Source organism: Phyllopteryx taeniolatus, chromosome 5, assembly GCF_024500385.1.
Source record: "Phyllopteryx taeniolatus isolate TA_2022b chromosome 5, UOR_Ptae_1.2, whole genome shotgun sequence".
NCBI lineage: Eukaryota > Metazoa > Chordata > Actinopteri > Syngnathiformes > Syngnathidae > Phyllopteryx > Phyllopteryx taeniolatus.
Genome location: NC_084506.1, coordinates 31,185,283 through 31,197,924, shown reverse-complemented (window position 1 = coordinate 31,197,924; position 12,642 = coordinate 31,185,283). Strand labels below are relative to the sequence as shown.

Genomic DNA, 12,642 nt, shown 5'->3' with positions numbered 1-12,642 from the left:
GGAATAAATGAGCACAATTAAAAACATGAGCTACTTTGGTTGATTGTTTGATTTACAGTCCATGTATGAGAAATCATTTCCATTCCTGCATTTGGTGTTGAACTGCTCGAATCATTATCAAATGTATTATTATTTTAACTGCAGCAACGTGGCAAGTAGCTGCCAGCTTGGTTGAATTTTCAAAAAAACATGGAATGAGCACTTCAAAACGCCTCGAAAATCTTCCATAACAAATGCTGTAAATTCATTAAAAAATAACTGATGACCAAAGTGCATGACCGATTCTTCTGCCCATGCTGCTCTTCTAATGAATAATGTTAAATTTGTGCCATTTAATTCAATTTTCTTTGAGGGTAAGTGATGCAGTGAAAAAGGTTGCGACTAACTAATGACTGCTATTAAGTTCAGCAAAATATTTTCTAGCACAAGTAAAGCAAGCAAATTACATTTGGAATGCTTATTGAGTGAAGAATTTGTCGGTTCATGTTACAAAGACAAATTCTAGCTCCAACGTATGACTTTGACTGACTTTTTAAAAAAAATGGAATACTTGGAAGTGGGTAGCTTGTGCAACATGGTAGTAATTACTATGCAGTAGTCAGGTTGATTTATCTTTTTTAATTGTCTTTAAAATGAAATTTCTTAACCCATCCATCCATTTTCTACTGCTTATCTGAGGTCGGGTCGCGGGGGCAGTAGCTTTAGCAGGGATGCCCAGACTTCCCTCTCCCCAGCCACTTCATCCAGCTCTTCCGGGGGGATCCCGATAAGTTCCCAGGCCAGCCGAAAGACGTAGTCTCTCCAGCGTGTCCTAGTTCGTCCCCGGGGTCGGGACACCTCACCAGGGAGGCGTCCGGGAGGCATCCGAATCAGATGCCCCAGCCACCTCATCTACTCTGAGATCCTCCTGGATGACCGAACATTTCACCTATTCTGTAAGGGAGAGCCCGGACACCCTACAGAGGAAACTCATTTCGGAACAAGATACCAAGATACCCATAGGTGAGGGTAGAAACATAGATCGACCGGTAACTTGAGAGCTTCGCCTTAGCTCCTTCTTTACCACAACGGACCAATACTAAGTCCGCATCACTGCAGACACTGCACCGATCCGCCTGTGGGGATGGGGCGCTGTTGACCTTGACTCGGGACGTTGTGAGTCGGTGGGGAGAATACTTCGAAGACCTCCTCAATTCCACCAACACGCCTTCCCATGAGGAAGCAGAGTCTGGGTTCTCTGAGGCGGGCTCTCCTATCTCTGGGGTTGAGGTCCCCAAGGTGGTTAAAAAGCTCCTCGGTGGCAAGGGTGGATGAGATTCGCCCGGAGTTTCTAAAGGCACTGGATGTTGTGGGACTGTCCCGGGTTGACACGCCTCTGCAACATCGCGTGGACATCGGGAACAGTGCCTCTGGATTGGCAGACTGGAGTGGTGGTCCCCCTTTTTAAGAAGGGGGACCGGAGGGTGTGTTCTAACTACAGGGGGATCACACTCCTCAGCCTCCCTGGTAAGGTCTATTCAGGGGTGCTGGAGAGGAGGGTCGGTCGGGAAATTGAATCTCAGATTCAGGAGGAGCAGTGTGGTTTTCGTCCTGGCCGTGGAACAGTGGACCAGCTCTACACCCTCGGCAGGGTCCTCGAGGGTGCATGGGAGTTCGCCCAACCAGTCTACATGTGTTTTGGAGAAGGCATTCGACCGTGTCCCCTCGGGGAGTCCTGCGGGGGGTGCTTCGGGACTATCGGGTACCGAATCCCCTGATACGGTCCCTGTACGGAGTCAGAGTTTGGTCCGCATATCCAGCGGTAAGTCAGACTCGTTTCCGGTGAGGGTTGGACTCCGCCAAGGCTGCCCTTTGTCACCGATTCTGTTCATAACTTTTATGGACAGAATTTCAAGGCGCAGCCGAGGTGTAGAGGGGTCCGGTTTGGTGGCCTCAGTATTGCATCTCTGCTATTTGCAGATGATGTGGTTCTGTTGGCTTCATCAAGCCGTGATCTCAAACTCTCACTGGAACGGTTCGCAGCAGAGTGGGAAGCGGCTTGGATCAGAATCAGCACCTCCAAATCTGAGCCCATGGTCCTCAGTCGGAAAAGGGTGGCGTGCCCTCTCCAGGTCGGGGATGAAATCCTGCCCCAAGCGGAGGAGTTCAAGTATCTTGGGGTCTTGTTCACGAGTGAGGGAAGAATTTCTTAACCCAGTAAGTGAAATGTATGTGGTATCATAAATATGTTAAACATTGTATGAACATACCAACACGATGATTGGTTGATAAGATATGACTATACTGCTGAGTTGGTGTGAGTTACCTCTGCTTTAGTCTCTTCTGTGGAAGTGCCCTGGAAAGACATTAAAATAACTTTTTTTAAGGACAAAGCACACAAGGTGAATGGAATCCTGTAATAACCACTAAATATATTGTTTGTGTTGTATTAAGTAACTGGCTTGCAAAAAACAAAACATTACCCCAGGTTATGGTGGGAAAACAAGTGTTGACAATTTACAATGATGCAACACGTGGACCTCTAATGGCGCCTGTTTAGATTTAGTTAGGGCCAAAACAAAATCTAAAACATTCCAAATGTTCTTTAAGTTCCACGTAGGCTTAATTGTCTCACTGACACATGTTTGTGCTTAGAAATTAACAACCTAATTTGTTTGTGGATTTAATGTAGTGAAATAAAGTTATTGAGGTGTGACAATTATATTCAAGTATGAAACCTGTCCAGTAGTAGCGACGGAAGCTACTGCACCTTCCTGTCCAATTAGGATCTACCACTGTTTGTGCTTGCTTTCTATACAGTATATCCTTTAGTAATTATCAATATTTTAGGTAAAATATTTTTCTCTTTGAGGGGTGACTTTCAATTACTGTCTTTTATATAAATGTAAACCAGTTTTTGACTGAGTTTTCAACTGTACTCTTACCTTGTAGAGGGGCTTGCAGCGCTGTACACAAATATAATCATGTAATCACCTAGTGATTGTAATATATTTAAATAACTGTTTGATATTATAATTATACATCATCAGTGGCAGCCTTGATAAAGTTGTGCTAAGGCCTCTCTCATTAAGTCATTTTATCATATCGACAGGCTAATAATGGAGCTTGTCTGTTTAAGTATGCACATGAACGAAGGGTCATCACACAGATTCTCACCTGTATATGTTGGGGTCCAGTAGCATGGCGGTTTCCTGCGGCAACTGGGATAAGTGTACCACTTTCGTCTTCAGCCGAGATTCGTCCGTTTCATTCACCCACACGTCAGGCAGACTGTAAGGAAACATCCAGAGAACATGTAGTCAGACCATGAGCTGTAATGAGGAAGAGGTAAAGAAAAGAAGGGGTGGCGTGGCAGTCAAAATGAATGGGTCAGCATAAGTGAAATGGACAAAGGGGCCTTTTGAGTCCCGGGCACATGTTAACAACCTTCTCTGTATGAGAGAACGCAGCTTTGACAAAAGCACTGGGAGAGCAACACAAGAACATTTGAGAAACAGAAACAAGAAACTTCATACTTAGTTAAGTCTACAGCAGTGTGAAAAAGTATTTGCCTCCCCATTTCTTATTTTTTTTGGTATGTTTGTCACACTTAAATATTTCCCATCATCAAACACATTTAAATATTACTCAAAGATACCAAGTAAACACAAAATGCTGTTTTTAAATGAAGGTTTTTATTATTAAGGGAGTAAAAAAAATCCAAACCTACATGGGCCTGTGTGAAAAATTGATTGCCCCCTAAACCTAATAACTGGTTGGGCCACCCTTAGCAGAAACAGCTGTTGTCATGCCACAGCATCTCAATAGGATTCAGGTCAGGACTTTGACTAGGCCACTCCAAAGTCTTAATTTTTGTTTTTCTTCAGGCATCCAGAGGTGGACTTGCTGGCATGTGTTTTGGATCATTGTTTCAGCTTGAGGTCACGAAGAGATGGCCAGGCATTCTCCTTGATTTTTTGGTGGACAGCAGAATACATGGTTCCATTAAGTCTTCCAGGTCCTGAAACGGCAAAACACCCCCAGACCATCACACGACCACCACCATATTTTACTGTTGGTATGATGTTCTTTTTCTGAAATGCGGTGTTACTTTTACGCCAGATGTAATGGGGGAGACACCTTCCAAAAAGTTCAACTTTTGTCTTGTCAGACAACAGAGTATTTCCCCAGAAGTCTTGGGGATCATTAAGATATCTCCTGGAAAAATTGAGACAAGCCTTAATGTTCTTTTTGCACAGCAATGGTTTTCATCTTGGAACACTGCAATGCAGACCATTTTTGGCCAGTCTGTTTCTTATGGTGGAGTCATGAACACTGACCTTAACTGAGGCAAGTGAGGCCTGGAGTTCTTTGGATATTGTTGGGGTCTTTTGCGACCTCTTGGATGAGTCGTCGCTGTGGTCTTGGGGTAATTTTGGTCGGCCAGCCACTCCTGGGAAGGTTCACAACTGTTCTATGTTTTCGCCATTTGTGGATAATGGCTCTCACTGTGGTTTGCTGGAGTCCTAAAGCTTTAGAAATGGCTTTATAGCCTTTTCCACACTGATAGATCTCAATTACTTTCTTTCTCATCTGTTGCTGAATTACTTTAGATCTCAGCAAGATGTCTAACTATTGAGGATTTTTGGTCTACTTTGTCAGGCAGGTCCTATGTAAATGATTTCTTGATTGAGAACAGGTGTGGCAGTATCAGGCCTGGGTGTTGCTAGAGAATTTAAACCACAGTTATGTTTTAACGGGGGGGGTGCAATCACTTTCACACAGCACCATGTAGGTTTGGATTTGTTTCTCCCTTAATAAAGACCATGAAAAAAACGCATTTTGTGTTTGTTGTTGCTGAATAATATTAAATGTGTTTGATGATGGGAAACATTTAAGTGTGACAAACATGCAAAAAAAAAAAAAAAAAAAAAAATCAAGTAAGGGCAAACACTTTCACACTACTGAACATGTGTACATTCAACTACTATATTGACAACTAATATGTGGCTTGAAATCAGCGTCAGTCTTTCATACTGTATCTTACAGACAGGTAAAGGGGAGAGTAACAAGCTCACGCACATGCACATGATGTGCTGCAGTGCACAGCTGCACCTTACTGTACCCACGTCAGCACAGCCCCCTTGAAAGGAGGGAGTGTGCGAGCTTTGGCGTGGCAAGTCAGTTTACAGAAGACTGAAACAAAGAGCTTAGCAAGTCCACTGTGCCTCCCCCCTCCCTCCTAGCCCACCCTCGTCTCCACCCCCAGCATTCCCCTCGTCACTATGTGCGTCATCACTGGAGCCCCCTGAGACAGACAGACACACAAACGCGTGCGCACACACGCACACAGACACACACACACACACACACACACACACAGCAGGCACCCACCCTGCCAAATCGCTTATTCACATGCTTAATCAGTCTGTCTGGTGAGATGGCGTGAAGGTAGTTCACATGCAGTGCATTCAGGCCACTGGAGGAAGAGTGTAAAAAAAATTCGAAAGGTTTTACAAAGTTCAGGAAAGGGACATAAAAAATTAATACTGCTGGCTTCGGGCAAAAACCACCTACAGTATATCCAAATTTGGTCAATTTTGCTTTTTTTTCTTTTCTTCGCACAAATTGTTACATTGGTCCCCACGTGTTCGTCTTATTTTGTACAAATGATTGACCAATCTGAAGTGTTGAAAAACATTTGCTGTCTTTGACGATGAAATGTTAACGACTCAAGAAACGTGAAAAAGTGATGGTTTTGGAGATGCAAGGATGCACGGATGGGCAACTTAAATGATGGCGAGGGCCACAATATTTTTCAGCGCTACCAGTGGTCCACAAGAGACCGCGAAAGAGTTTTCTATTACCACAGCTTTTTGCCATTACTCTCACAGTTATGTATTGGGGGATACGACAGGCCCATTTTGAGCTCCATGCCGACGGCGACACCTTCATGAAAATCGGTTGAGAAATGAGCAAGTTGCGACTTCATTTCAGTGTGCATGCACTGCCTTCTATGGAAACTGTGACCTCCCCAACATGGCTGCCACTTGGCACGTCGTTTAGCTGGGCAGCTACAGCGTGCTGCTGTATCATCATCTTCCTTTCCTTCTGGCTTGTCCCGTTAGGGGTCGCCGCAGCATGTCATCCTTATCCATGTAAGCCTAACTCCTGCATCCTCCTTTGTAACACCAATTGCCCTCATGTCTTCCCTCACTCCATCGATCAACCTGCTCTTTGGTCTTCCTCCAGCTCTCTTGCCTGGCAGCTCCATCCTCACAATCCTACCAATATACTCACTCTCTCGCCTCTGGACATGTTCAAACCATCATAGTATGCTCTCGCTTACTTTGTCTCCAAAACATCTAACCTTGGCTGTCCCTCTGATGAGCTCATTTCATTTGTGTCACCCTCAGCTTTGCTTCCTGTTGTCTCTTTAGTCTTACTGTCTCTAATCCGTACATCACGGCTGGCCTCACCACTGTCTTATAAACTTTGCCCTTCATCCTAGCAGAGACTCTTTTGTCACATAACACACGTGACACCTTCCTCCACCTTTTCCAACCTGCTTGGACCAGTTTCTTCACTTAGTTACCACACTCATCATTGCTCTGGACTGTTGACCCCAATTATCTAAAGTCCTCCACCCTCCCTAGTTCTTCTCCCTGGAGCTTCTCTCTTACCCCTCCACCTCTCTCATTCATGCACATATATATATAGTCTTACTTCTGCTAATCTTCAGTTCTCTCCTTTCCAGTGCATGCCCCCACCTAACTAACTGTTCCTCCATCTGCGACCTGCTTTCACTGCAGATCACAATGTCATTTGCGAACGTCATGGTCCATGGGAATTCCAGTCTAACCTCATCTGTCAGCCTATCGATCACCATTGCAAACAGGGGGTGATCCCGGATGCAGTCCCACCTCCAACGTAAACTCCTGTCACGCCTACATCACACCTCACCACTCTTCATACAGTACATATCCTGTACTATTCTAACAAACTTCTCTGCCACTTCAGACCTCTGCATGCAGTACCACAGTACCTCGGTGGGTACTCTGTCATACGCTTTCTCTAGATCTACAAAGACACAATGTAACACCTTCTGACCTTCTTTGTACTTCTCCAACACCCTCAAGGCAAATAACGCATCTGTGGTACTCTTTCTAGGCATGAAACCATACTGCTGCTCGCAAATCTCACTTCTGTCCTGAGTCTAGCCTCCACTACTCTTTCCTTTAACCTCATTGTGTGGCTCATCAACTCTATTCCGCTACAGTTCCCACAGCTCTGCACAATTTTCGTCCATTTCTCAGGCATCTTCTCACCCCCCAGAATTCTGCTGAACAACCTGGTCAAAAATTCCAGTCGCCTCTCCTAGATGCTTGGATACCTTCACAGGTATGTCATCAGGACCAACTGCCTTTACATTTTTCATCCTCTTTAGTCCCTTTCCAATTTACCCCTTACTGATCATTGCTACTTCCTGATCCACCACACTTGCCTCTTATACTCTTCCTTCTCTTTCATTTTCCTCATTCATCAACTCCTCAAATTATTCTTTCCATATATCTAGCACACTTCTGGCACCAGTCGACATATTTCCATCTCTATCCTTCATCACCCTAACCTGCTGCACATCCTTCCCATCTCTATCCCTTCGTCTGGCCAACCTGTATAGATCTTTTTCTCCTTTTTTACTGTACAACCTGGCATACACACCATCACAGGCCTCTTGTTTGGCCTTAGCCACCTCTACCTTTGCCCTACATTGCAACTCCATGAATTCCTTCCTCCTCTCCTCATTCCTCTGTGTCCCACCACTTCTTAGCTAATCTCTTGTGTGATTTCCTGTACTTTGAGGTTCCACCACCACGTTTCTATCTCCACTTTCCTACCAGAAGATACACAAAGTACCTAACCTGCGTGATCACCTTGGCTGTAGTGGACCAGTCTTTTGGAAGGTCCCCCAGTCCACCGAGAGCCTGTCACACCTCTTCTCGAAAAGCCACACAACACTCTTCCTTTCTCAGCTTCCACCACATGGTTCTCTTTTTTGCCTTTGTCTTCTTAATCTTCCTCCCCACCACCAGAGTCATCTTACACACCACCATGCTATGCTGTCTCTCCACACTCTCCCCTACCACTACCTTACAGTCAGTAACCTCCTTCAGATTACATAGTTTACACAAGATGTAATCCACCAGCGTGCTACCTGCGCTCTTGTAGCCTATGTTTCTGCCTCTTCTGGAAGTGTTCACTACAGCCATTTCCATCCTTTTTTGAAAAGTCTACCACCACCTGTCCCTCCAAATTGCTTTCCTGGATGCCAAATGTACCCATCACTTCATCATCACCCATGTTACCTTCACCAACATGTCCATTACAATCTGCAATCACGAACGACTCTGTCTGAGATGCTCAGAACTACTTCGTCGAGCTTGGTTGTATCCGTGATCTTGTTCTTTCGGTCATGACCCACAGCTTGTGACCAAAGGTGAGGGTAGAAACGTAAATCGATCGGTAAATTGAGATCTTCGCCTTTCTGCTCAACTCCTTTACCATGACAGACTGATACAGTCTGCATCACAGCATGCGGCCGCAATTCCGAAGACACGACCACAATGTTGATCACCGAACTGTGGCCTACGGTGTCCTGGACACTCTTATGTCTGAACATGGTGTTCATTATTGACAGTCTATGATGAGCACAGAAGTCTAATAACAGCACACCACTCGGGTTCTTTTTGGAGGGCCATTCCTCCCAATCACCCCCTTCCAGGTCTCACTGTATTTGCCCACATGAGCATTGAAATCCCTTAGAAGAACGAGGAAGTCCCCAGCAGGGGCACTCTCCACCAATCCCTCCAGGGACTCTAAAAAGGTTGGGTACTCTGAACTGCTATTTGGTGCATAGGCACAAACAATGGTCAGGACAAGTCCCCCCCCCCCCCCCCAACAACTTAGCTTCTAGGATCAGTGGGAAACACAAACCCCTCCACCATGATAAGGTGACGCCACCAGGACGGATTAAGAACAAAAAAATAAATAAAAATAATCCTAAAATTAATTGAGGGGCCACTGTATGTATTGTTTTTTTATTGTGTGTATTGTCTAAATATTTGTGTATATACTGCAACAACTGCAGCCAAAGAATACAGGGGATACTCTGTTCATGACGGTACCAACATCCAAATTTTCGAGGTTACGAATTCCATGCAGTGATATAGTTTAACAGAGCACAGAATACGTCATCATGCGGCACAAGAAGGCACACACAGTTTACTTCCTTTTTTTAATCTGATTGCTTTATACTGTATGTATGGCCTATAAGTGTTTTTCATAATACTGTGATTTTGGGTTATGTCGCCACTTTACAGCACTTGAGCTAAAATGAAGATCCCTGTTTTTTTACATTTTTTATTCAACCAGTCCAGTATTTGATTGTGCTATGGTATCTCGTTTCAATTGACAGGGGGACCAGAAAGAGAAGAAGCTGAAGGACCATGAGAAGAACCAGCCCCCTTTTGACACACCATTAATGTTTGGCTTGGTCTTGAGTTCGTGTCCTTGTACAAAGCAAACCTCCACATAACAGACGGGGACCTGTTGAGTTTTAAACGTACAGTAAACATTCAACCGTGTTCCGAGTGACCACGCTCGCATGCATTTATTTGGGTCACCCAGAACATGTCGTATTGATTGGTCTGTAGCAGGACCAGAGCCAAAAGTCTCTCTCCAATCTGCTGCACAGATCCAGTATGTGCACACAAACACGTAAACCTGCTGGGAGACTTCAATCATTCAGTCACATCAAACCAAATTAAGACATATGAATGGGTTTTGTTTTTCAGAGGAGAATGTTATTTGTCTTGATTATTGAAGAGGCAGAAATGTGTATTGCAAATGAGGTTTCTTTGGGTAGAGCTACCAGGAGGTTGTCTGGTTGAAAAAAAGCTCATACCTACAATGTGGATTGATGACTGCTGCCAAATCTAGATCCTCGGCGAGATGACAGGAGCAATAAGTTCAACACAAAGCAGCACCGTATATTAAATTGCTAACATATTAAAAGGCTTTATTTGGGACTGAGCAGAATGAATGCCGGATTCAAATGTCATTTTAAAAGACATCTCTGTGCAAAGGGGAGGGGAGCGGGCCACCATAGAGGCCGAGAGGCAATTCAGCGGGTGCACATCTCCCTGCAGCCAAATAAAAGTAATGGTATTTCATATGAAACAATCATGTCATCCATCCATAATATTAGTTTGATATTGACTACACTGTTGATCACAGGCTATTGTGAATAGTTAATTACCTATGGCAAGGCCTTTTAATATTTAACAGCTAGACTGAATATGGGTTACAGCTGCAGATACCTAATTTTGTTTTGCCTCGTCAAAAAAGAACATTTCAGATACCTGCAACGTCATTTCGCCTCGCAAAAATGTGACTTTTGCCATACGTGTATATGGGATTTATGGCAAGCAGATTTAACATTTAAAAGGCAACTTTGACTATCATGAATTAACACTGTAAATACAAACGTAGTCTTTCTGACTAGCCGTAATTATATTTAAAATTGTTGGAATGTTCATTTAAGATGGGGATCACACTCCTCAGCCTCCCCCATAAGGTCTATTCAGGGGTGCTGGAGAGGAGAGTCCGTCGGGAAGTCGAATCTCAGATTCAGGAGGAGCAGTGTGGTTTTCGTCCTGGCCGTGGAACAATGGACCAGCTCTACACCCTCGGCAGGGTCCTCGAGGGTGCATGGGAGTACGCCCAACCAGTCTACATGTGTTTTGTGGATTTTAACTCGGGGAGTCATGTGGGGGGTGCTTCGGGGGCGTGTGGTGCTGAACCCCCTGATACGGGCTGTCGGTCCCTGTAGGACCAGTGTCAGAGTTTGGTCCGCATATCCGGCAGTAAGTCGGACTCGTTTCCGGTAAGGTTTGGACTCCACCAAGGCTGCCCTTTGTCACCGATTCTGTTCATAACTTTTATGGACAGAATTTCTAGGTGCAGCAGAGACGTAGAGGGGGTCCAGTTTGGTGTCCTCAGTATTGCATCTTTGCTTTTTGCAGATGATGTGGTTCTGTTGGCTTCCTCAAGCCGAGATCTCCAACTCTCGGTTCGCAGCTGAGTGTGAAGCGGCTGGGATGAGAATCAGCACCTCCAAATCCGAGACAATGGTCCTCAGTCGGAAAAAGGTGGAGTGCCCTCTCCAGGTCGGGGATGAAATCCTTCCCCAAGTGGAGGAGTTCAAATATGTTGGGGTCTTGTTCACGAGTGAGGGAAGAATGGAACGGGAGATCGATAGGCGGATCGGTGCAGCGTCTGCAGTGATGCGCACTTTGTATTGGTCCATTATGGTGAAGAAGGAGCTATGACGAAAGCAGTGTTGGCAATGTTCGTTTTGACTACGCAAAACTGAGTTACAGATATCTACAACACCTATGCAGTCTAACTGTTAAATGTAAAAAGGGCTTGCAATATGGGGTTTCTCATGACAGATAAATAAAATCCAGTTCCAGATATCTGCTATGTGAAGTACGGATATTTCCAACTGAATTCTAGATATCTGTAACTCCAGTTATCTTATCTTTTAGATATATTAAATTTAAATGGTAAATGGACTTGTGAATGCCCTTATAAAGCGCTTTACAAAGCCTCACATTCACCCACACATTACACCAATGGGCGACTGCTGCCAGGCCCACTGGGAGCAAATTAGAGTTCAGTGTCTTGCCCAAGGACACTGCGACATGCGGACAGTCGGAGCCGGGATTCGAAGCAGCTACCCTTCGGTCACTGGACGACCTGCTCTACCTACTGAGCCACAGCCGCCCCAAATTTACCTCAACTAGCTTTAAAATGTTAAATATTCTAGCCATAATTACAAAGGCAATTCTCATTGGGGTACAGTAACTATTGAAGGTTGGGTGAGATCTGTTTGAGGGGTTCTCGTAGTACATGAAAGTGTAAGTTTCCTTGAGTTTTATTGGCTAAAACAAAATGTCACATAAGTCTGATCATTAAAAAAAAATATATATATATATATTTATTTTTTATATAGTTCTTAGACCTGAATTAAAATATCGGCTTACAATCAAACAAATGCTGCAAACCCAGTTGAAATGTGGCCTGTACTATACATGGATATAATCCAGAGCTAATACATGCAGCCAAAGCAAACAATGTGGTTCTGAATACAAAGAAATTGGATAATCTTCACTGGCTTGAACTAAAATCTTGGCAAAATATCTCAAGGTCAGTCAGTCTTGACTGCCCAGAACTTTAGATACAAGTAAAAAACATCATTAAAAACAAAATAGAAGAAAATCTGTAAAAAAAAATGTCATATTGCTTTGAGGTTGACCTTATAGTAAACTTTTAAGTGCTGAGTGTTTGAAGAATATCATACTGGAATCACATTTAATTCTGTGCGGAGTGATTTTTCCCCCCCAAAAGCTGCGGTGCGGTTAAAACAGCTGCAGACAAAACCTATACAGGTTTTCTTTCCTTCATACTCAGTAAACTTCAAGTGCTCTGAAAGGAATTAATGAGTGCCAGTCACAAAGTGAACACCAGCATTAATAACATGACTGCTCATATTCGCATAGTAAAAATTGCTTCAGTGTCTAAAAAAAGGCACACATAATG

General features: G+C 44.1%; 1 protein-coding gene across 5 annotated transcripts in view; it reads right to left on the bottom strand.

Moving 5' to 3' along the window:
- LOC133478615 (zinc finger protein AEBP2-like) overlaps positions 1 to 12,642 on the bottom strand; it is a 47,569-nt gene that overhangs the window by 14,029 nt on the left and 20,898 nt on the right. For 4 of the 5 annotated variants that reach the window (XM_061774877.1, XM_061774876.1, XM_061774878.1 and 1 more), the window contains exons 8-9: positions 3,157 to 3,270; positions 2,306 to 2,335 (exon numbers count right to left, since the gene is read on the bottom strand). In XM_061774877.1, the coding sequence (XP_061630861.1) occupies positions 2,306 to 2,335; positions 3,157 to 3,270 (144 nt within the window). The remainder of the gene's footprint in view (positions 1 to 2,305; positions 2,336 to 3,156; positions 3,271 to 12,642) is intronic. The other variant, XM_061774879.1, reaches the window with a different exon arrangement.